Below are 26,558 nucleotides of genomic sequence, written 5' to 3' on the forward strand. Positions count from 1 at the left end.
CTGCATGTGGTTGCTCTTGATAAGCATGTGGAAACAGCGGTTAATGCAAAATTCCAGGTTGCTTTATGGAATCAAACTATTATAGATTTATGTTACACTGGTTTTACACCAGCTGTAATTTTCAATCAGTTTCCAGGCTTAATTCAGGATTCTTTAAATGTTTTGAACAAAAATATCTGAAAGGTCACCTCTTCCCACATGACCCTTTATGTAGTTTGTGGTCTTCATTGCTACATCCTACCAAAAAATTACTGTAAAGACTGTGGGCCTTTTCTACAACAGCATGATTATGGGCTTCCAGAATCTGGAATTGTCTCCCCAGGGAGTTTAGAATGGAACTGAATTGGCTTAAGTTTAGACAGGCAATGAAAACTATTTAATGGTTTTTAATTGAACATTTATTCTACTCTATAGGATGATTTATAGATAGATCTACTGTATTATTAATTCTGATTTGTATCTGTAAATTGATTTTATATGTTAATACCTGCACCACTTTGGAAACACAGCATAGTGTCAAGCAAGTGAGCACCAATTGTGAAATCTGTCACTTCCAAGAGGATAAGGGCTTGGTGTAAAACTATCCTGCTGATCTTCAGCTGTTATTTCAGGATGTGGGCTGGAATGAAATTGACCAAGTGAAAGAAGGGCAGGCTATCAGGTGAAATACAAGATGAACTCATTCATCAGGGCACCCCAGAGGTTTTGTCTGCATTCATCTTGGTCTTACTTGGATATGTATATTGAGTGAAGCCTTGAGGAATTATGGCAAAATATGGGTGAGAAGAGAATACACCACTATTTTCTTTAATTCCCCCACTCTACTAATATCAACTTTGGAAGCTGTAGCTAGGATCTAGATGAGGTTCTTTACCTGCACGGGAAGTTGGTCAATGCATGTAAGAGCTATTTGTATATAGCAAAGAATGTGAATACTTTACAAATAAGTGCCCTAAGCCCCCACCCCCCAAATACATCAATTAAGTGGTGTATTTGTGGAGAAGCAGGGTGTTTTACAAGTGGATGCCCTAAATACTTCAGATCTGGCCTGCTAGAAAATGAATCAGTCTCCCCCTCCAGGGGCTTGCAGAGTTGACCCCTAAAAATAGGTGCAGATATTCAGAGCTGTACATCAACAGCTAGTCATTCCTGTTACCCTCCAGATCCAGCTGGGTTCAGAAATGCAATTGTAGACCTTGGAATCATGTGCCAATATGTTCTGTCCAGTAGGTATTACCCCCTGTCAGTGTTAGAATGATTGATGGATGGCTGTTACACTTAGGACTCATCACAGAGTGTACTGAAGCTCTACTACTCACCATCAGCAATCACCAAGAGTCCCTGCAATTTCATTTAGCTTCTCCTCTTCATTTTCTAACTATGTTGGTACTGGACTCACAAGCCCCATTTTCACTGAGACCTGGATAACATAACCTTTGATTCTCCAGCAGGCAACACTCACAGCCTGCAGGGCCTCAGATCCACACCACTCATCACCCTGCATCAATAGCTCCCTCCCATCTTGCCTTGCAAATATGCTGATTAATTTGAAAAGGGGGAAATGCAGACTCTGCCCCCATCCATTGATTATGTACTACATTGTCAATCTTGTTCCTGGAAAAAAATATATATATTGCCACCCAATGTCAAATATAGACTTGGCCAGTCTTTTCTGCATCATCTTGCTTTTTCCCCCTGCTTTCTCTGAATTTCAATATTTTAAAAATAAACATATAGATTAAAAAACAACTGAGCATCCCATATGTAGTCCCACAGATTACTCAGAATCTGCTAGAAGATGCTGAATTTGTTTCTTCTCCTCACTCCTTATATATTTATATATCCCAAGACACAGCCATTTTGGCCTGATTTTGTGTCTAAAAAGAGAAGGCTCAAGGTTGAAAGGGAAGACTCATGAGTAGAAATGCAATAGTTAACAAGCACAATCACATGAACAATGGCTGTAGACTCACTTACTGCCGCATATGTTTTTGTAGTGTTTAGACCACTTGTCCAAGTGGATGAATACTGTTATGCCTTGTGGCAGAGTATCAGCTTTAAAAATAGTTGCTAAACGAGCAGAAGATGCTTTCCCAGTATAGAATGGCCCCTTTCTGTTCAATTCTTGGTTTACGTTAGAACCCAACATATTAATTTATATGGAATTCTATGCACTTTGTCTGAGCTGTACTAAAGAAAAGGAAATGCTTATGGGCTTGAGTAAACTGACTCAGCAAAAGGCTTCATCAAAACTTGGCTGATTATGCTGAGACCTCTCTGTATTATGGAAAGATTTACACTTGCTTATAGTATGCAGTTGAAATTCTCAGTCTGGAGTTTAATGTTTAAATCCCTAAAGAAGAGATGTGGAATTTCTAGCCTGCAGGATGAATAAGATCCCAGGGAAGTTCTCCGTGGACTCACCAACAGGTTAGCAATGCCAGTCCACTGCTAAAACTTTAAAAGTTCCACAGTACTTATTACTCTATTATGAAGGACCTTATTCTATACTCTTTAAAAAAAATCAGAGTTACACATTAGAGTTGCAGATTCAGCTGACATTGTTACTGAGCTATTCATCATCACCTCAGTATAACTTTCTTAGTTAGTATCAGGTCAGTCCCTAAGAATGAACAGACAAACATACACAGAGTTGGATCTTGATTGTCCCTGTGTTCATCACTTAACATTTGCTTTCCCCAGCTTAGGTCAGATTGTATTAGATGTCATTTCTTTCCCCCTTTTTAAACCCATAATTAATAATTTGGTATTTTAGGAAACTTGGTCTCCTCAATGCTCACTCCAGATTTACTCTGTATTCCCATTTTTCATTTTCCCTGCTGCCCTTCTGAACTTTGCACTTTGGTTCCATACCTGTGTCTGATGTGAAATGTGGATATGGTAAAAAAAGATTATCCTGTATATTTATTTATTTGTTTATAAATTGGTACATAGTTCGAGTATGATAACCAAGCATGTTGTTCTATTAGACTTTCCATTCTGGGGAACTGTGACTTCAGTTATTAAGTCACACAAATTCAATAACATTTTGATAGTTTCATTGCTACAAATGGCAAAAGTGTATTTGATTTCCATTTGTGTTGAATCAACAACCCACACAGCAATATAATTTCCTTTATACTTACCACAGTTTGGAATATGGTTGTAATGGTCCTCAAACTAAAAGCAGCATAACAAGATTTCAAACATTTTTGCTTAGGTATTTTAGATATGAAACCTTTCTTCGGGTTAATTGAATGAATAAACATTCTCGCTAAACGCCATTTATTATACACTAACCTTGCAGCTGGCGCCCTTTGAACACATCTTTTGTTTTGCTTGGATGAGCTCTAGCACTGTTATCACACTTCGGCTGTTCATATCTTAAGGGAGAACAGGAAGAAGGAAAGACATCAAGGTAATACTAATTTAATTTGAAAACTCTACCATTTCAACGGCTGTGCGATCGCACTGAAATTTGGCAGAGAACTTGACTTACTCTCAACTCTAAAATTATAGCCACACATTTACTCAAATGCCAAATAAAGCTCATTCTAAAAACCCATTAATTCATGCTATTCTGCAAGATAAGAATCCCTGGGCAATTCTTCTCCCCCAAAATGCTTTTCATGAATGGTTTCAAAGTGCTTGTGCTTGATTTCATAAAATTCTACAGCAGCGTTTCTCAACCTTGGCAACTTTAATGCTGGCTGGGGAATTTTGGGAGTTGAAGTCCGCACAGCTTAAAGTTGCCAAGGTTGAGAAACGCTGCTGTAGAGGCACCTCCTTCAGTAGATAAAACTGTAGTTCAGTTATTGAAGTAGTCAGTCAATATCAACACTGTTAATGTCTTATGGTACTATAAAATTATTGCTATGTCTCTTCTTCTTGGGACTTACTTAAGACATGCTTAAGACAACCTCAACCCAATGCCTTCCAGATTTATTGGGACTAGGTAAAGGTTTCCCTTGACATTAAGTCCAGTCGTGTCCGACGGGGGTGGTGGTGCTCATCTCCGTTTCAAAGCCGAAGAGCTGGCATTTGTCCATAGACACTTCCGTGGTCATGTGGCTGGCATGACCGAACGGAATGCTGTTACCTGCCTGCTGAAGTGGTACCTATTAATCTACTCACATTTGCATGTTTTTGAACTGCTAGGTTGGCAGGAGCTGGGACTAGCAACAGGAGCTCACCCCGTCACGCGGATTCGAACCTCCGACCTTCCGATCGGCAAGCTCAGCTGCTCAGTGGTTTAACCCGCAGCGCCACCGTATCTACTACAGCACCCAAAATTCCCAGACAGCTATAAACACTGCAGGGATATATAATATGTAGGCAAAAATGGCCATGCAAAGGAGACCCATATATCCAGAATTTGGAATTCTACCACTGTATTAACTGTAGTGTTTTATCTATATTACTCCCAGTCAAAAGCTGAGATAGATTGCCAAAGTAAAGAGTTTTAAATGAATACAACTCTTTGTGACATGGCTTAGTCTCAGCATCATGTATCTGAACTACTTCTAGACATCACAGAATCCAAAGTAATAAAAGTAAAATGGATTTCAACTTTATACTTGGATGCAGTTTTGATATTTATGATATACTTCACGATGTGCAGTTGCTTTCTATAAGATTTATTTTTTCTTTGCAAGTCTCTGGGTAAGAGAATGAAAGATGCTTTCAACTTATTGCTTATTAATTGGATGGAATAGTGCCAAGCAAGTAAAAATGACATCATTCTCAAGAAACAAGACCATGGCAAATGTTTTTAAAGATCAGATTCCCTGAAATATATTGTGGGCAAAGGGGAAATATCTCATTTCCATATGGTATCACAGATCGTGTTATTAAATAAACACTAATTTAGGGGTGATTTGTAGGATTAGCTTTCTACCATCATATTACCTATACTGATGGCAGAGAAATGGCTAAAGATGCTAGAAAACTACTTGTATCTAATATATGCATTGTATTTATTGTTTTTTCCTATTTACTTGTGGCAGAGACCTTCCAGTTTTCAAATGCTATATAATTAAATGAAAGGAAAAAGAGCCTGATATCAGGGTCAGATAATATTTTTTCCTATCACATAATGGCTTTTGAATTCACAAACTGAGCACTGCGAATGCTTGAAAAATGCAATCTTCTAGAATTCCTAGGCAACTGATGTTTTTTATCTCATCCCTAGGGGACAGTGTGGCCATCTGCTACACACAAATGAACCTGGGAGAGGGGAGGGGAGCTAGGTCTGCACGATTTACTCTGTATTTCCATTTTTCATTTTCCCTACTCCCTTCTGAACTTTGCACTTTGGTTCCATATCTGTGTCTGATGTGAAATGTGGGTATGAGATTATATGTGATGGGACAAAAGATCATAAAATAAATACACACATATGGATATATAGAGGAGGTGCAGGGTTGGAGGTTGAGTCTATGCAATGATAGAAAATTTAATAAAATTTAAGGAGTGGGGGAAAAAATCTCTTTCCAAGCCCTTGTAACAAATCATGATGTGTTTTGATACTGTTCTAGGCATGAGAATAATATATTGTTGGAATGAAATAAATAGTCCCAGCCTCCTATGTTTAATTTATCTTCTCATTGTCTGAAGGAAATGAACATTTCTGGAACTGGCTAATAGCCCATCAGATATAAGATACTCCATGAAGGTGCAATGCAATTTCATGCTCAGGTTAATAGGTGCCTGTGGGTGAAAGGGAACCCTTTAGAGTAAGAAGAACAGAAGCTGTCTTGATAGCAAGCTCTGGATGAAGTGGATTGTAATTGTTGTCACATGACCTTTATTAACCAGCCAAGCAAAGAATGAAAGAAAAGTCTTTGAACTGGGTGCTCTAATGTGGTATCTGGCAAACAGCCTGATCTCAAATTAATCTGATACTTCACTCTGCATTCCTTCCCTTTTCCTGCTGCCTTCAGTTTCTCCACTACAACCTGCATTTCATGATTTTACTTTCAATTCTTCTTACTAATTCCAGAGTTGTGCTTCATCAAAGAGCAAATATCCATGTCAAACTTGTAGATTTTGAACATCTACAGTTCCTCAATGCCCTAGCCAGACTGGTCAAAGGTGAGGAATGCTGGGAGTTGTAGTTCAGCAGCATCTGGAGGGCCATAGGCTCCACAGTCTTGTTCAATTTGTTTTCTGCCTAGCAGAAGTAAGTAACAACTGGCCAAAAGGGGAGATTAAATATGAGCATGGTTTATTTATTAAAATTCTGCCCCTGACCATTTTGGTGTGTGTGTGTGTGTGTGTGTGTGGAGTTTCAAGTGGCATAAATGTTTTCCATTCGGGCCAGAACCCCATAGCACTGAAAATGGAATGATGTCATATGATGCCTTCTGAGCATTCTTAAGAGTAATTCTGGTTTCGAGTAGAATTAATAGCAGCTGTAGCAACAACAAGCCATGCTGGAGCAGTTCTCAATAGGCATGAGAGCTAGAAGATTATGTTTTAAAAATGACATAATTAAACTTCAGACAAGAATGCAATGCATTAATGTTTATGGGATATATACATGCCATCAAATTATACACAGAAGAGAGGGAAAGGTTCACAAATGTGAAGAAATGGGGCAAAGGGCAAAATTCATCTTATCAGTTTTAAGTATTCCTTAATCTACATACCCACAGTGAACAGTCAATCTCAGAATCAGCGAAGAAGTTTTATAAAGCTCGTTCCCGTGGGTGACAGTGATTAGCCTCTTACCATAAGGATTCAAAATATAGCCCAATTTACCAGGTCATATATCTGGAGTGGAAAACTTTGGCCTTTGAATTATAATTCCCACTGTTCCTCACCATTAGTCATATGGCCTCTGCCATATAATCTGTCACAGCAAAGCCTGTAAAACAGTGCTTCTCAACCTTGGCAACTTTAAGATGTGTAGATTCAACTCCCAGAATTCCCCAGCCAGCAGGACCAGTTGGGGAATTCTAAGAGTTGAATTCTCCAATTCTAGGAGTTGAATCCACAATCTTAAAGTTGCTAAGGTTGAGAAACACTGCTATAAAAGATCTTGTGCTACCTTGAAAGTATAAGAAATACAGGATCTTTTTACAGTAGGATGACATTTTCAGAACAAAAGAAGCATGTATAAGGCAGAAATATAGGGATCAAGTGAGATCAAATGAGGTGCACTGGTTCACTCAACTCAGAGTTGTTGACATTGTCTTTGCAGGGTCTCTGATTACAATCATTCCCAGTCCTATCTGGAGATGAAGGGAATTGAACATAAACTATGCTACCGACTCACAGCCCTTCCCCAACTGAAGTTGTGAAAGAGTGAGCAGATATTCTGGCTTTCTAGAGTTTACTCTCCAAAACAGTATTTTGAATGATCTGACTTTCAATCCATTTGTGCTTGTATCAAGCTAAACACACTCCCTTGATTCCTGGTGAGCTTCCATACAAGCATTCCTAAAGATGCCAAGCCTACGTTGTTGAATTTGGAAAGTGATATTTTGTCTGCCTTGTCTGTTAAACAAGGCTCTCAGCTCTTTTCCCTGCTTCTGGCTCAGCTGAAACTCATGAAGTTCAACTTACTGTTTAACAACATATTAAAAATATTTTTCTCCTTTCTACTGGTTCCAGCAGTGTTGCTCCATGGAAGTTAATCATGTGAAAATGGGCTGAAGGAACTGTTTCTGGGAAATAATAGAAAGCTCCTTCTGAGGATACATTTCTTTTCCTACAGTACATGGATGCTGGCAGAGCAGATATTTTTTTTCCCCCTAATTGCAAAATTGATGCCATTTCTCTTCTTTTGTTGTCACTTTCTGCAATATGAAGGGCTTTACAGTCTTGAATCTTTTAACCCTAAAGTTTGTAAAGGTTATTCCCACTTTATAGAAGAGAATTAAGATTCAGAAAGAGCAACTTCCACAAAACCATATTAAGAGCCCCAACATGAGCAGATGTTTGAATTAATGTCAAAGATGAAGCCCCCACCTTTATCACCTCCCTGGTAAATTGTTGGACAATTGCATAATTTCACCACAAGTGCTGTCTTGCTGATTAGTTTTAAGCATGCTAATAATTAATGAATGAGAAGACCCAATGGACTAGAGCCAGATTTAGTCAGAGTTACCATTCACACTCTAAATCAATGTGGCATGAACTAGTCCTGATTCCTCCTTATTGCTTTCAAGATGTAGAATATGCTTTTCCAGAAGTTGTGCTCATCCCATCTTTCTTGGTCTTTACAAAAGGAGTGAAAAAACTCTACTCTTAATTTAGGCCTTTTCAGTGGTCTTGCTGATGTTTTTATTATTTATACATAGCAATTATGTTTTAATTTTTTTTCTTCTCTTACTACCTTGATCATGCTGTTGGATGGAAAGGTGGGATGTAAAATAAATTACTGATTTATTTCAAGCATGTCTAAATCTAGATAAAACCACTGAAAAGAATCGGGATGTAATCAGAATTTGCAGCTGGGCAGTAAGACCTTAATTAAATTCTATCACTTTCAGTAACAAATTTTCCATTATTTTAATGGCTCGTCATGACCGTTCCCTTAATCTTAATCTGATTCAGACATTTTGCAATAAGCTTCAGTACAAAAAATGTGAATGTCAGCACTCAAAACATGTGAAGAATGTTTAATGCTCTTATTACACTGAGAAACAGTAACATCTTTTGCATGTTGAACTGACAAAGAGCTGTTTCACAATATTCATAGCCTATTTTGTGTGGTTACAGCCCTTTAAGACTATTGATTGATTGATTGATTGATTGATTTGATTGATTTCTATAGCTGCCCAGCTCAACAAGTGACTCTTGGGTGAAAAACAGCAACATCATACAGCTTCATATACATGTCCCTGTGTGAAAAGGGATCAGATGAGATCTGTGATTATATGACCAATTCTCCAATGAAAATCTCTCACCTTGTGGATGTACCAGGAATGGGGCGCCCTGTATCAACAAGGACACACCAACAATATCCTGTGGAGGGGTGGCACTGCACTGGTTTGTAAAGCCCACCATTAGCACACTCTGGAATAAATACATTGTCTTTCTGGGGCTGCTTAGCTTCTTCTAATGCTGATTGAAGCTCTTGGTCACATGATGCTGCTGGGAAGAAAAAGTAATAAAATTATGGACATTGCCTATGCACAGATTGACGTATTGATAAATTAGCCATGAAGCCAATGGAATACCCAGTTTTGAGGTATGATACTATTGTGCTTTCCTTCTATGTGTGTCAATCTACTATAAATAAATGGAGAGTTTGCTACAATCTTTAACCTTTTATATGGGGGTGGGGGGTGTGCACAAAAATAGAAGGTGGAGTAGGAAATTTTACCCAAGTCAAAAATCCTTGGGCAACAGGATTTTGGACAGGGGGAATTTCCCACTCATCTTTTCTTTGCTCCAATGCAAATTTTGAAAAGAAAATTGGGAGCAACAAGATCAAGACCAAGCAAAAAGATCAAGATTTCCCTTCCTATCAGTTGTCTCCATTGGTTCATACTGGGTGGCAGAATAGTGTCTGTATGTAAATGGTCAATAGCTCCCTGGCTAAGGAAACTGTAAATATAGTGTGAGATTATAGTACAGTAATCATTTCTAAATATGTGCCCATTTTATGCAATACTATTTATATTCCACTTTCGTCCTCTTTTTAATAATTGGTTTTCTTTTTTTAATGGCAATGCATAAATAGCCAACTTAATTGGTATAAGGCTGCAGCCTGAAACTACATGCAATCCAGTGGTTTGCAGTAAAGTTGGTAGCCAGACTTTCTGGCATCCAGGATTATAATTTAACCACCCTTTACGTCAGGAAGTGGGAGAGGGGATAGAATGAGGTTTGGGAGGAGGCATAAAGCCCCAGGTTGGTGTGGCAAGTTGAAGAGTCACAATGCCAGCTCTACAGAACAGCCTCCCCCCAAGATCTGGAGGGCCCCAACCTCCCTGGCCTTCTGGAAGGCTGTGAACACATGACGCTTCCCTCAGATGCTGGGCCAGGGTATCAGCTGAACCCAAAATAGGTGAAGTTGTGTTGTGAACTTGTTATGGTATTGGCTAGATTTTGTTTTATATGTTGTGATCAGAGGTTTGAGTGCATGTATGATGGGCCACCATATAAAGCCAATGAATGAATTAATAGGAAAGAAACAAAAAGGGAAGCCAGGGGAGTTAGGAAAAGGCAGCATAAGGAGATAAAGGTATAAGAGACAAAACTTTAAGTCAAGATAGGCAAAAAGACTATTTAGGAGTAACCAAGAAATAAAAGGGGGGCAAAAATCACAAAGCTTTTATCCCCTTCAGCATTTTCCCCAGCTGGGATTCCTCTCCCTGTAGCTAACAAGAGGAAAGAGACAACTTGAGATATGCCAAGGATTTAGGACACGGATTGGCAGCTCGACCAATATGTGGATAGAGAGAGGCTGGCAGTTTCATTGGTGAGGAAACTGCCCAGTGAATCAGCTGGGGAAGAATAAGGATTGAGCAACCAGGAGGAACATTGAGAAGGGAAAGAGTAGATTGGACACCTGACTCAGAAGGATGGTCCTAGTAGCTAAAGAAGTAGCTACCTGAGACTTCCAGCTGTGAGCCTTTGTCAAAGGAAAGAGTCAAATTGTTCCAATATGGGTTTTGAGATGTATGGCCCCTGTAAGGACACTGCTCAGTCTGCTGCATGAGAGAGAGAGGAGAGCCTGCAAGTTATTATTGTACCTATGTTATACTGTTTGTGAGTCTGTGTGCTGCTTCCTAATGAAATAAGGGTTTTTTGTGTGTGTGCGCGCTGTCAAGTCAGTGTTGACTGCCAGACTAGTCCCTGCAGTTTTCTTGGCAAGGTTTTCAGAAGTGGTTTGCCATCCTATGGCTGAGAGAGAGTGCCTGGCCCAAGGTCACCCAGTGGGCTTCATGCATAAAGTGGGACTAGAACTCAGGATTTTCCTGGTTTTTAGCCTGGTGCCATAACCATTACACCAAACCAGGTCTCAATGATATAACTAAAAGTTGTTTTAAAAAAAATCACATCTAAAGATTAAATAAATGTTATTGGATCTGAAAGGGACTCTGTTGAAAAATCCCATAGGAAGTTGGTTCCTCAAACTCAGAACCAGCTTCTGTGTAATAGCAGGAGCTACATGCATGTACAATCACAATCCAGTGATATGCATATGACAGACAGCATCAGAACTACACAATAAACTTAATTTTATTTTCTCATTAACATAGTAGATCATTAATGGACTATCAGAAAAGCCTATGTTCCAAAGCTAGAGGTCAATGAAGCTTTGGCATTCAATTCACTCATTACCCCAAACCCACCAAATAACAAACATGTCAGTGAAATAGTACCTGATAACTATTTTAAAGTAATTTATTTCAAATATATCTAGAATTTAAGCATTAGATTTAAAGAAAAAGATCTCATTAGGCCTTGAAGGAAATTGCAACCTTCCCTTGGGATCTGCTATTTCAAATAATTTAAATTCATTATGTTAAGCATTTCAGTTGTCTTAAGTTAAATATCCACAAGTTTAATTACTTGTTTATAATAAAAGTATGAAAACTGTTAACGTGTGTGTAGACGATAGATAAATGGACTCAACAGAAAAGTTCATTTAGTTTAAATAAATGTTGCCCACCACTCACAGAAACAAACAAAAGTCCAAGTATCTGAGCTTCTCCTGATCTCTAAAAATTAGGAAGGGACAGTACTGTAAGCAGCAACAAGAACAGAAAACAGAAAGCATAAATCCTCTGTCATGTTCAGTATCAGTCTTCATTGACTGCTCAAAATGTTTGTATTCTGCAAATCAGTGAAGACAAGCTGAAGGAAAACGGATTGTCTTCATAGTATGCTGGGAATGTTTTGCAAATAAAATAGGTTACAGCATGGCAGTGTTTAATTTTCTTTCTTTGGGATATACTTAAAGCAGGAGAAGCCACAGAGGCTGCAGATCACTGGAGAGATGATTGTTCAGAAAAACAAAGGGGATTTACACACCACTAGGCCACTTCAAAACTAAAATACAAGACCATTTCACCCATGAAAAAGGTCTAAAACAAGTTTTCTTCTATTAAATTGAATGAGAACTTACAGAAAAAATGCAGTATAATTTCAGTGCTTCTTACCAGTCGGTACTTGAAAAAATAAATAAAGCATTTAGACCAACGTGCTCCAACTTGGTGACATCTGGATGATTTGGACTGTATTCCCCATAATTCCTAGCCAGTCAGCTAGGTCTTATGGGAATCCTGGTCAAATTCTCCAGATTCCTCTGGAATAATTTGGGGTGGGACAAAGAGCTAGTGGGAGAGGGATTAATAGCCTGAAATTGGGTTGGACTCTTCATTAGAGAAATCGATTTGAGTTCCAGCTGGGAGCAGAACAAAGACTTCCTTACATCCCTCGTATTATTGCAAAGGAAGAAAGGGAAAGAAACCAGAGTCTCCAAAGCCTCCATTTATTTGTTTGTAAAGAATAACTAATGTTATTAGCTAATAGTTTAGTAGCTAATTATTCAAACATTTGGACTTTTGGCAATTCAAGGCTTTCCTGGGGCCAAGTGGAATGCTGTTATCTCCAGTTCACTATCATTTATATGTTTCATCCTGCCCAGAGGAACACAATAAACTCTTTCATGCAGATTTTATTTAATAACTTAGCTGTAAGGTCTTCTCAAAGGCAAATCTGAAGTACTTTGGCCACATAATGAGAAGACAGGACACCCTGGAGAAGATGCTGATGCTAGGGAGAGTGGAAGGCAAAAGGAAGAGGGGCCAACCAAGGGCAAGGTGGATGGATGACATTCTAGAGGTGACAGACTCGTCCCTGGGGGAGCTGGGGGTGTTGACGACCGACAGGAAGCTCTGGCGTAGGCTGGTCCATGAAGTCAAGAAGAGTCAGAAGCGACTGAACGAATGAACAACAAAGATCTTCTCTGGGATTATGATGCTGTTTATAAGGGTTAATCCTTTGGAAATGCTTTATGAACAACATTTTAGAATGTGAATTCTCCAAACCCATGTTTACTTCTGGTTATGCAGGAATGCAATCACAACCTTATCATATCTTCTTATAATGTCTCTGCATATCTATGTTTATTCTAGGTTTGAATTTGGTTAAATAAAATACATATTCATGTATAAAATTCTTCCACTCTTGTAACATAAGAAACTTGCCATGTAAACCACAGAAGTAATTTTACTTTGACCACATCCACATGGCATGTTCACACTAATCTGGGAATATCAAAAGCCCTTTTTCCCCCTTTTCCTTTTGTTGGCACATCTCTGTTGCTTTTGTTTCAACAGACTGCAGTACCATTTTTTCTTGAACTGAACCCCTTCTGAAAAGTGTGGTTTTTTTAAGTCAAATTCTCTCTTTGAAAGTTTCATCAGTTATTTTATTTTTATTTTACTGGGCTTACAGGCTGAGTAGTATACATTCCAACTTCCATAAACTGAGTTAAAAACAATGCAGTACTGTATAAAGAAACAAATCAATATTATTGTTCAACCTACAATCATCTATATAAACAATATATTCAGAAACCTTTCCACTACAGAGGGTAGAAGATCACAGCATTCCAGCCTCAAGGTCTGATGGGATAACCATGTTTTAATGGTCTTCCTGAAAATGAGGAGGGAAGGGGCCATCTGGATGTCTGGCAGAATGCTGTTTTGCCAAACAGGGTGGCAACGGAGAGGGCTTGCCTCTGTGGTCCCTGGAGACAGGGCTTCCTCCCATGAAAAGACCCGGAGGAAGCCCACTCTTGTTGGATGGGGATTGCATTAGATAGGGAGATCTTGTTGGATGGGGAAATACTGTTAGGAATAGGCAGTCCCACAGATGCCTAGGTCCTGAGCAATGAATGGCTTTAACGGCTAACAGCTTCCAGACACTTGGAGACACCTCAACAGCATCGCTTGTTCAGCCTGGAGTTGAGATGTAAAGTTGAATATCATCAGTTTATGAATGAATATGTGTTCATGGATAACTTTGTCCAGCAGCTTCATATATATGTTAAATAGGAATGGGGAAAGAGTTGAACCTCCCTGGAAGCTTCCACCAACAAGAAGGGCCACAGACTGCAGCTAGCACTGTCAATACCACAGAGAATCCTACAGCTGAAAAAAAGTAGTCATGGAACTTTGTTTTTGTATATGATAATTGCAGCAAGGTTATTGTATACATAAAGATGGAAAGATTTGGCAATACCAGCAATGGAGGAATGGTTGGTGAAGATGATACAACTTGTTGAGATGGCTAAATTGACTTCTTTGATTAGAGAAAAGACAATATCTACATATATTGATAACTGGAAACCCCTTATGGACTTTGCAGAAAACAGAAAAAAATGAACTTATGATTTGTAGTTTTGATGATCAGACAGGAAAGATTATAGAAAGATGTTGTAGCTTTAGAGAAAGAGGTAAATTTATGATTATACGTATAACTGCTGTAAAGATCGGAACCCACTTCTTTGTATCTTTTTTCTTTCTTTTCTATTTTTCTTTTACTTTTTCTCCCCTTTCTTGCACTTTTAGATTTTTTCCCCTTCTTCTTCTTACTTTATATCAGTTTGTATTCGTTTTCATCTTCCTTTTTAAAACTTTTAATAAAATTATTTTTAAAAAATACCACAGAGAATCCGATCAGGACTCACAGGTTTAAACATATCTCTGGTAGCCTTGCAAGACATGGTCTTAGTCATATCCTCAGTATTTGCCTGGTTAATGTCCAACTCTGAGTGGATTTTAACATCCAGATGCCAAGCAAATTCCTCACAGCCCAGAAGATGCTTTCCCTGTCTGTCTGTCCCCAAAGGGAATGGGTCATTTTAAAAAGGGCCACTGGGCAGCATTTTGAAGACAAAATAAAAGCAGAGAAATATTATCATGTTACTACACTTATTGCACTGGTATAGGCCCAAATACCATGCAGTTGTCTTCTACCAGCAGTTGTCTGGGCATCTGTTAATTGTCTTCATTTCCTGAAGCTCCTCAGAAAACCAAGGAACTCCCCCAGAACACAAAACATTAATGTATACATTTCAATATTCTGTTTTTAACTCAAAGCGCAGCCAATGGCTATGATACGTACTTAGAAAAAGCAATTCCTTTATTACTGAAGATATCACAAAAGGAGACTTATAATATCAATACAAGGAGCATGACAGAAGAATGCAGCAAGGGATGTCAGCCCTTATCTAATAAGCATGAACGTAACTTACAGCTTATATAAGAGCCAGTTTGGTCTGGTGGTTAAGGCTCCAGGCTAGAAACCAGGAGATGGTGAGTTCTAGTCCTGCCTTAGGTATGAAAGTCAGCTGAGTGACTTTGGGCCAGTCACTCTCTCTCAGCCCACATCAGGCTCAGCAACAAGCCAGTCAGTCAGTTCCTGTCGCAACCAACGGATCAACATTTGGGTGATCCAAAAAAGCGGACCCTGCACTTGCGGGAAAAATGCTAGCATATTATATATTGCATATTATAGCATATAATGGGTGGAACTGATCAAGGAGCCCAGTGGAAGCTATACAATATTCTACTGGCCTTGCAGTAAGATTGCCCATCTTTTCTCAGTTGTATAACATTTGTGAGGAATCCATATAATACTAATTAGAGTAGAAAAGTACTTGCTAGAGAAGACCAGTTCTTGTGAATTCATGGGCACATCCATATACTTTTCTTGGCAAGAAAAGGGAAGTAGTTTGTCAATGTTTTCTTCCAGCGTATGTTTTTGCCTTCCCCGTCTAGCCTATGGTCCTGTGATTTCCTGGTGGTTTCCTATCCATATAGTATTTCACTTAGCTATCTAAGATCTGCCAAGGTTGGCTAGGTGCTGCCACTTAAGTGGGTTCAAATACACATTTGGTGTATAAACTGAATAAGTAATAAACTTGTCCCACAGATTCTTAGACTACATTTGATTATTTTATCCATACTTTAAAGTGTGGTTACCAATTAGAGATTCACTTTATACTGTTTGAAAAAGTTAATCTAATCCAATGTATGAGCTGGACTGAAGTGATGTGGCTTCTTTAGAGAGGTGCTTGCTTGCACTTTAGTGCATTCTGAACACCTTTTCCAAATCTTTTTCAAAGCGTATACAACCCTAATTTCTAGTACACCTTAAATGCAATGTAGACATTTTAGATTATGATTGAGGGATGAGTGGGAGAATTGACACAATGCAAGAGAAGAGGCTCAAATTATCATATTTTGGGCACATTATGCAAAGATCTGGCTATCTGGAGAAATATTTAATGGCGGGAAAGGTGGAAGGAAAGAGAAGAAGAGGACTGCCAGAAGCAAGGTGGATGGATTCAGTTACAGCATCGAAGGGTGCAACATTGGAAGATCTGATGGACCAGGTTGGGGACAGATTGTCCTGGAGAAAATCAGTCTGTGGGGTCACTAAAACTCGAGCCTGACTTGGTGGTACATAACCAGTCAAAAGGGAAGTGGCAAAAGTGAGGTCGTAAACTTGCAAAGGAAGGAACTATGGGATAAACCTGCAGAAAATCACAGCTGAAAAGAAAACTTTAGGTGGTCAAAGAGACAACAAGAACATTAAGATCTCTAGGAAAATGTCTTGCTGTCTGTAAACCAGAGAGTTCACTGAAAATTACAAAAGATTTATTATAAAATGAGCAACTAAATGAATCCCAGGGAGAGACCTTTAAGGGTACACTGCCAAAGCTCTGACTTCTGAAGAAATCTGCAGAAGTCTGAGAAATGGCCTCTACAGTATGAGTGACCATGCATGAGAAAGGAAAGTCACTAGATTATAATCTCTTTAATAAACAGAACTGTACTAAAAGTAAGTCTCCTGCTTGTGTGGTTCCATATACCTCTACATCAGTGTTTCTCAACCTTGGCCGTTTTAAGATGTGTGGACTTCATCTCCCAGCAAGCCGGCTGGGGAACTCTGGGAGGTGAAGTCCACACATCTTAAAGTGGCCAAGGTTGAGAAACACTGCTCTAAATGATCCTGCAATGCAGAACTGATCAGCCTGGCTTATATAAAAGGGTAAGGGTTAACATGCGTGTGTAACAATCCTGCGCACAAAGCTGCCATAGTTATCTGTCTGAAAAACAGAAATGTTAATGACTTGCCAGCTAGGGTGGAAGGAGGAGGAAAGTGGAACATTAAGGTTCAAAATGCTTTGTTAATGTTAATATATTTTTATCTTGTTCCTCCTCTTTAAAAGAACTGAAAACAGCTAATGAGATAATTAAAACCTGAATTTAAAATACAACCAATATTTAAAAGTTGAAGTAAAAATTATAATAGATACAGTTAAAGCATCAGTGAGGCAAAAGTGTGTATGAATATTGTAGTCTTCTTATGGAAGCTTCTCGACAGCAATTTTGTTCTTTCCCTCAGCCTATTTTTTTTTATTACACACCCTCAGCCAGCTTCTGCAGCAATGAAAGTCTTCACTAGACTTTTTTTTAGAAATCCTCTTCTCCACGAGCTATTTTCCCCTCTCTTAAAGGTTTCTTTATTACTTGCCTATCTTTGAACCTGTTGATCATCCAATATATATACTCCTATATAATCTAGTCTACATACGGATTAACCATCAGAGAATTTACTTTATTAGATTTATATCCCACCTTTATTTGGCATAGCTCAAGGTGGTATACATAATACTCTCCCGTCTTCCTCCTAGCAGAAGTATACACAATGACTTAGACGGTGAGCCTATTCTGGAAGTAAGTCCCACTGAACTTGGTGAAACTTATTTCTGAGAAGACATTTCTAGGGCTGCACTATTTATCCAGCTTACATAAATATTTAGCTTCTCTGAAGTACTAGTATTCAGGACATGGGCATTTGCAGGAATTATTTGTATTACTCAACTGTAGTATATGACGATGCTTTATTTATATATATAATGTACTATATATATATACACACACACACACACACTATATGTATGTGTATTATATATATATATATATATATATATATATATATATATATATATGTACATTGCTGTAATACTCTGTATTTTTTGTCTGAAAGTCATATTCCCTGATATTTTAGAATGGCAGAAAATCCGGGAAATTTGATAGTCCTAATACATTAGAGCTATATTCATGTTACACATAAAATACATCATGCTGCATCTAGAGGGAGCTTGCCCTGCAATAAAACTTTATTTGGAGAAATATGAAATACCAAAACGAGTGAGAGAAACCCATCTGTTCGAACACAATATAGAAGGCTTAATAATGTAAAAGTGAATACTTTCTGCTATTTCTGTTCTTATTATAACATTGATAGCCTGACTTGACTTGCTAGGAAAGTATCTCCTGTCCCTTGTGGCCTACAACAAATTCTTTCACCTTGGAAATTCTGCTGGACAGTCCATGGAGGAAAGACAGGGCAAGCTTTTGGAAGGTGGAGGAGATGCTTAATCAGAATGTAGCATTCTAGACAAGCTTGATCTATTCTGCACATTTTTCAATTTTTGAAAAATTGAAATTTTTCAAAACAAGCAGGATCTTGTTTTGGGGGTGGGGGAGGAGGGCTTCTTCCTCCACAGCAGTGACTTTGGGAGAAGGCTGGTTAACTTATTTGCATGCCTTACAATTCAACAAGATTCTGGTCTTCAGGCATTGGACAAGAGTCTTGAGTACTTTGAAAAGTGGGTGCTTTTGTATTATAATAAATGTAGCTAGTCATGCATTTAGACTAACTTTGACTCCAAGACTGCGTGGGGGACCCGAATTCCAGGAGAAAAGAAAAAAGAAATTGCAGGTCTTAACAGATATAGATGCACATCACAATCACAACTCCCTCAGTGTATTTCACCCCCCCTCCCCATATCACATCAGACTAAACTCCCTTACAAGTTTGTCATATGCTATTCGACTATCCCGACTGCCACAAAACAGGTATAACAACACAAGGCTTTTTTTTCTCTTTGCAAGACCAGAGTCCTAATCTCACAAACACAGCATCACTTTCTGCAATGTGAATGGAGTAGCCATGAACTTTCTCTGCATGAAGTGGAGGAATCATTTTTTTAAAAAATGTGGTCTTTCTTGCCACCTTTGTGTTGAGGTAGTCAAACTACTGCCCAAAGCTCAACAAATTTAAATCCCAACTTCTGAATTTACCAATAGCCACTGCCGTGCACAAAGCAAACCATCTTCTGAGCCATCAGAATTCCTGCAGGGGACAGGATCTTAGCAAGAAGTGAGGAGGCCTAGGTTGAAAACTGAGCTCCAGAACACAAACTAAGTGATGTTGTGTTCACCTGTAAGTGCCTTTGAGTCATTATTGCTTTCATTTGCTCTGTTAGAGAGATGTACACAGGAGCTAGAGTTTTTGCAATTTCTTAAGGGTAAACCAACGACGCTATTACACTCTTATTTTGAAAGAATAAGTCACATCAACTTTTGCTAGACTCTTCTGCACCAGGATTAATTTCTCCAGACCATTCAGAGCTATCTTTCCTGACAAAGCTGGGAGATTAATTTTTTTAAACCCGATACCTAGGCTGAAATGGGTGGCTGGTTCTGGCATCTTTCTCATCCCAGAAGTAAGGGTGAGCCAGGAAAACAAAAAAGGCAGTAAGAATACCATCAGATTATTTCCTTAGTGCTTCAGCAATTTTTAATATACTTCCATGAAGTTTGCTTTTCATATGTTTATAGTCAGCTCCAATGGCTCAGCTTTTCTTTTGGCTCCTGCTGAAAAGGCAGATCCATGGCTTGGCTCTGTCTTAGCCTGCAAGCAAAACAAGGCCAAACTGAAGGAAAAACATTCATTTATCCCACTATTAACTACGAAGAAAGAGGAACTTTGTGTCCTATAGTCTGGATAATGTTTCACACAGTCTATAAAACCCTATATCAGGGTAAAATAAGGTAGCTTTCTCTAATACTAGTAACTTGGCCTAAATTCTCTGAGCAAATGATTATTTTTCACAAAGCATATTCCCATAGTAAATAAATATACCATGTTACAGATTACGGTAGTGCCAAGTATCCAAAAGGGATGTTTCACAAAGCATGTTCTCGCAAGTGAAGCATGTTAAGGCAACTATGTCCCCTAGGAGATTCAGCACAGCCATTTCAACAGATGTCCTCAGCAGTCTCCATGTGTGTACATGCATTGCCACTTTGCTTTGTTGCCTGTCCCAGGAGAAGTTGATCCATGGGGATACAACTGAGGAATGCAGCTACAGGGGTATCCACAGGAGGCAGTCAAAAATGTCAAGCTGGAAGGCCATACGACTGAAACCTCGCCCCTTTTTCTACCTGCATTACACATACATGTTAAAAGGGGGTGGGGCTTTGATTGCATGGTTGCACTTTTTTTTCTTCATCATACAGAGGTTTGTTCATTTGATTCCTTTCATTTTTATTTTGTTATTCCAAACACAAACCTTGTCATCCTTATACAGCCTAAAGCTGAACATCATTTTCAACAACAAGAACAACAATAAACAAAACTCTTAAAGTATCCTTCTTGGAGGTCTTGGCTGGAGGGGGCCTAACTTCCAGGGGATGTGAGGATGAGACAGCTAGAATTTACCTGCACTTTCAAGTCTTAAATTGTATTATATTTACCCTCTTTTGGAATATAATCTCTAAAGCAAATTATTTATGAAACTTTATCTTAGGTTGCTCAGAGGGAGGACAGAGTAAAAGAAATAGAAATCCTTATCTGAAACCCCTGGAAATAAACCTAGTTACAGTACTGTATCGGCATATCAAATGTGTGGTCTTTAACACTCCGTCTGAAGATTACAACTGAACACAAAGAAATTGGACAGCTGTGAAATTTGATATCGAACCTAGACTGTGTTCCAGGATTATAAAGAGAGAATGTGCTATTTCAAACTATGCTTTTAAAGTAATAGCCCCCTCTTTGTAGAGCTTCTGCAAGCACTTACTGAAAGCTGTTTACGAACTGGGCTGATGAAGGGAAGTCTTGGGTACTAAAACAATGGACCTCACTAGAGATGGCTACAAACAAAAGGGGTTATGCCCAGTAACTGAAGATGTTGATGTGTACATTAAATCTAAAAAACAGTCAAGAATTACTGACTTTTTCTCCAGGGGTATAACTGCAATAAACTCTGGTGACCAAGGCAGTGACACAAAAGAAAATGTCACGTGAATGATCTTTTGATCCTTATCGCTCTTGGACAGGTATTACCAACAAGATATCTAAGAGGACCTCCAATATTCCAAATATTGCTGAGGAAATAGCTACTGCCGAGAAACAGCTAAACTCTGAGACTATGGAAAAACACATGTACAATAGCACACTCATGGTACAACCATGTACAATAAGAACTCAATTGGCAACAACAAAGCCCCTTACGAAGGCAACTTCAACCCCTTCCAGCCACATGGCTTGTGAATCCTTATTCGAGGTCCTGGCATTTGCACTGCTGCATCATTATTTGCCATTTTGGAAGTCCTGGAACTCTGGTATATTTATTTGCAGAAAGTGGTTACATAAATAAATAAATTGCATAATCAGTGTAAATAATTATGTAATACATAAATAAACACCCTTCAGCTAACTTAAAATGTGGGTAGCTTTCCTATTTTCTAATTTAATTATCTGAATGGTTTTAGTTTTCTTGTTACTCAGGGTTGTCTCTGATTTTTTAAAGTCTTTTCTTTTTCTTTTGTTCATTATTCTCTGCACTGGCTAGCTCATATTTGTTTGAAACTTTGCCAAATGGATAGGCTGTGCTTTTTGTGGGACACATAGAGGCTAATTTTGCAAAAACAAGGATAAAGAGGAATGTACAGCTCTGCACGGTCACACCTTGACTTTTTTAACCCCACCCACAAATGGCTCCGGTTGGCTGAGTGGTTCTTCATGCTTGCCAACTTGTTTTGCAAACTACCCCAGTGAATGTTTTGTCCAATCCTATTACATATTTTGGAGGCCTTTTTTCTTAAGCTTAAGGAGAGTTGTGTGTCCTTATGCTTATATATCCCAAGATTCATGTCACTTCTATCATTATCCATTTTTTAGGACACTTTGGTCAAATACAATGGCGTTTTTTTCCTGACTATCCCACCCATAGGATCCTTTATCTCTCCTCAGCAGTTCTCCACAGTTCTGATTCAACTATCATGGAATCATCTGTAGCTAAGAAGAGGCAGTAGACAACCACCTCTCGGCATGATGTTAATGGAAATTCTGTTATGACAGACCCCATTAAACAAAAAACAGTTTGTTTTCAGAACAGGAGCAGCTTCAGTTTGTTTTCTCTTTTCTGCTCAGGTATGGGAAAACTGATTCAGATATTCAGCTCGAAAACATATGGTAGAAGGCATGCCTACTTCTTTGGATGGAAGAGAATGCCCTTTTTTATTATTTTTTTAATTTTTTAAAAAAATAGAAACAGAAAAACCACCCAGAGTCCCTCCTTTTGGGGAGAGATGGCTGGTAATAAAAATTTGATAAATAAATAAATAAATACATTTAAAAAGAACAAAAAAGGCTAATTCAAAACAACCAGTATGCTTCAAAAAAGCAACACAAAAATTCCGCTTAAACAAAGCCTGAATTCTACATCTTTCCTCTCTATGTAATGGTGTGTAGGCCTTCTATGCCTACAGATGGTAGACAGGATCTTTCAGATCTCCAGGTAGTCCTTGTTTAGCAACCACAATTAGTAACAGCAACTCAGTCATTAAGTAAAGCAGTCACTACGTGAAATTGCGACTGTGCTTATGATCTTACATCAGCTTTCCTTTGCTTTACAGACCTGTGAAGGTTGAAAATGCAACGGTCACAAAATTACTTTTTCATCACCGTCATAACTGTGAACAGCCGCTGTGTGAGGCAGTCACTAAGCAAGGACTATCTGTACAAAATCAATGTCTGGGACAGTGTCAGAATTAGTAAATGGGTGTAATCCTAGTCTCCCCTATGCATGTCTTTAGACCAAAATAAGTACACGATTGAAAAGGGATTTATTTAGACTTACTTAACTAAATAAGTTTTATTGAAATTCATGGATCTGTTTTTAGCAGGAGGAAGTAGGGAAACAGTATCTCTTGCTTCATGATCTTACAATGCCTGATGGTAAATGATACTGTCCTTGATTGTAAAGAGAGCTTCTCCTGATTTCTAGACGTGTAACTTGGGGCACAGTAGTGTGAGAAGCCATCCTCATCTCCTTTTCCTTCATCACACAGAAGCGGGAGTAGAAAAGGACACCTGCATCTGCCTTTCTACTTCAGTTGCTTGTACCCTCTTATGGCAGAGTCCTTTTCACAAAATGGATGTGAGGTTTGGTCATCCTCTTTAACAATAAGAAAAGGCTAAAAACCCAAACTAGCATTTCCTTCTATGGGAACATCAGAATCCTGGCTTCATTTAAAACATAAGATATCTATCTCGCCAACTAAAATTAGGCAGAATAAAAGAAGGGAGCTTGGTAAAACTGTATATGTGTTCAGCCCAAGTATCTGACATGATTCTTTTATCTGACTTGGAAGGAATACAGACACTTTAACATCTTTCTCTGGCCACAAAAACGTCTTATATCAATGAAAACACTCTAGATAAATAAACAGTAAGTTATCTGTTTTGCAAGGAGGCTATGGCTTAGATCATAAAAATGGCTGTATTTCCCAATCCCTTTTCCTGAGAAGCATATTAGCATAATTTTGTTATGCTAATTTATAGCCTGTTTGCTATAAATACTGATTTGTTTTGGGCCTCACTTTGTCTTGCCCTCTGCTCACACACTTAATCAGAACTCCTTTGTAACAAGGAAGAAAGGTCCAAAATGCCTAGTTTTTTGGCAGGATAATTCAAATAGAAACAAATTCTAAATGTTTAACTTTTTCAGAAAAGCAGTGTCGCAAGCAACAATGAGGCTGGCATTCAGTCACCTAATAAGGCAATATTTGTATTACAGTTTACATGAATCTAGCCTAAAATTGTTCCTTGACACATATTTCATCCTATCCTATCCTATCCTATCCTATCCTATCCTATCCTATCCTATCTATTGAAGAAATAATAGCTTTTCCCACTGACTGTTTATCAAAGAACCCCTCTGTTGCTGCTTCAGAATCATTGTGAAGGAAAACTGAATCATCTTCAGGACAATTTTTGCTATTTTGGGGGGAAAAAAGAGTAAGATTTGAAGCAAACAAATAGGATCAAATCTATTGTGGTACAATTAAAACAATGTGCCATGTACAATTGCAAGGCAAGTCCTTCCTTTCAATATTGATGCTATAAAGGGTAAAATAACTAGTGCAGCATTATCATTGGCAATTCTTGGGTATCCAGGCCAACTAAAGGTCCCACTCTCCACATGTATATCCATGCTATCTATCATATAATTGCTTTGCAAAAGATTCTAGGAAGCAGTTTTCAGACATTGGTTAATATTGGTGTAAGAAAAAGCAGAATTAATAGGATTCAGAAACTTTGCATAGTCCCCTTTAAGATTCCATGGTTAACTATTTATTTTAATGCTATAAACAAAATGATGTGTGATTACTTTAATGGGTATCATCCATCCCTGTTAACTTTCAAACAAACAAGAGTGACTTATTCAACAAATGAATATTGGAACTGCTTGCTTCAGCTTTGCTTCTTCCCTACCGCATGGCACACACAGAAGTTTATGCATTTTATAATTTGTCCATGCAACTAACTTACTCAGGGTGCAATCTTTCACTTTTCAAAGCATTATATAGTTCAGTGAGACCTTCCTCCAAGAGAGGTTAGTTGGTTATTTACTTATTTATTTAATTCTGCAAGCTAAAGAGAAACCACCATGTCCAGCTTTACCAACCATCTGTTTCAATGGTCCTGCATATTTATTTAAGGAAAGAAAACTGGATGGAGGTGAAGAATTCCCTTCCAAATGAGAGTACATAGACACAAGAGAGATATTCCATTACCACCACCCACAACTTTGGGTCAGATTACATGTTTCTATCATTTGACAAGAATTGGCTAGATTCAGATTTGTACTCATGGATTTCCACTACCACAATGAAACATTCTTTTCCACCAGAAGCCCCTCTCCCCCTTCTCCAGAACTGTCTGTAACAAGTCCCCATCCTTTTAGAGAAGATTTCTGGTCCTATGAAGTGGTAGAAGAATATTGTCTTGATCATGAATGGATACTATTGGCTACCACTCTGTATTTCAACTGAAATATAAGCCTTCTCTGGCTTCTGACAGGTCTCTAATGCTTTTCTAATTTCCAGTCTGTGGGTCTAATAAACTAAAAAACCAACATGTCTTACATATGAAAATTAAAAGGTACTGCTGTTTTAGACTGAAGTGCAGAAAAATCCTTTAATGTAATTAAAAATAGTTTAAAGAAGATTACTATCTTTCAGCATTAAAGTAATGCATGCTATTACAAAAAAGACCGGCCTTGTGAAAAAGCAGGCACACATGTCAACTGTGGGGATTCCATAAAATACTGGAACATCCTGAATACAAATGGTATCTTCTGGATGTTAAACAGAACACTTTTAAAAAGTGTTAGGGTGGGAGGGTCTTTATTCCTGGTGGGAGGCAGAGTCTAGGGATGCCAGAAGGCAGACTTTGTAAGAATTTTGAAGTAATAGGTAAAATTAAAAGTTAAAAGAAAATGCTCGCAAAATGGGACTTCTGAAGATAGTAGAAATACTGCAATGCATATATTTTGGTGTACTGAAACGTAAGTGGCACCAGGGAGCTCTGGGGAGGCTTATCTATTTGCACAGGACAAGCAAGTAGAAGAGACATAAAGCACACAGTATTTATGTTGCCGTACCATTTTAATACTGAGGAGAATAAAGCAAATACTCAACAACAATGGCCTAAATGTCCAAGATACTAGCAGACACTTGTTTTTATTCATACAAAAAGACGAGTGAAAAACTTGCAGGATAATCCTATATATACTATATCTTCTTAGATGAAAGTCCTCCTGAGTTTGAAAGAATTAATTCCTAAACTCCAAGTAGATACAACAGCTTTCCCTGAGTAGGCATTCTCCAAATAAGTTGCAGTTCAGCCCTTGTGATTTCCTAACCATTTTTACTGGGAATTAAGGAGCTGAAGTGTAATACAACTCAAGGATATCAAGGGGGGTGGGGGGGCAAGTCTGGATAATGAGATTACAGTTTCACTCTGCAAATTTATGTAGACCTACCAGAAAGTAAATCAAGTAAATTGGGATTTCTGCATAAAGGGTGGTGGGGGGGGGGGGGTTGTTGTTGTTTCTTTGATTGATTGATTGTTTGGCAAGGTAGCCATAACATGCTTGATATGGCTAATGACCATGTTGGTTGCAGAATCATGAGAGATGACTTGCAATAGATCTGGGGAGTTTCAGGTTGGAGAAGATGGCTACACACAGTTGCTTAGGAATTGTTTTAAGCTCAGTGGGATTTACTTCTGAAAAGCACTCTGTGTGTGTGTGTGAGAGAGAGAGAGAGAGAGAGAGAGAGAGAGAGAGATTTATTCACCAATCAACAAGATATAGCACACCATGGTAAGAAAAGCTACTGGAGGGTGGAGACATTCCCAGAAGAACAAAAGTC

General features: G+C 38.4%; 1 protein-coding gene across 2 annotated transcripts in view; it reads right to left on the reverse strand.

Moving 5' to 3' along the window:
* The window catches only part of SMOC2 (SPARC related modular calcium binding 2), a 146,637-nt gene that overhangs the window by 34,025 nt on the left and 86,054 nt on the right, over positions 1–26,558 (reverse strand). The window contains exons 8-9 of one of the 2 annotated variants that reach the window (XM_063307455.1): positions 8,916–9,099; positions 3,301–3,383 (exon numbers count right to left, since the gene is read on the reverse strand). In XM_063307455.1, the coding sequence (XP_063163525.1) occupies positions 3,301–3,383; positions 8,916–9,099 (267 nt within the window). Of the gene's footprint in view, positions 1–3,300; positions 3,384–8,915; positions 9,103–26,558 lie in introns of both variants that reach the window. The other variant, XM_063307447.1, reaches the window with a different exon arrangement.

The sequence above is a fragment of the Candoia aspera genome, chromosome 1 (assembly GCF_035149785.1).
Source record: "Candoia aspera isolate rCanAsp1 chromosome 1, rCanAsp1.hap2, whole genome shotgun sequence".
Lineage (NCBI taxonomy): Eukaryota > Metazoa > Chordata > Lepidosauria > Squamata > Boidae > Candoia > Candoia aspera.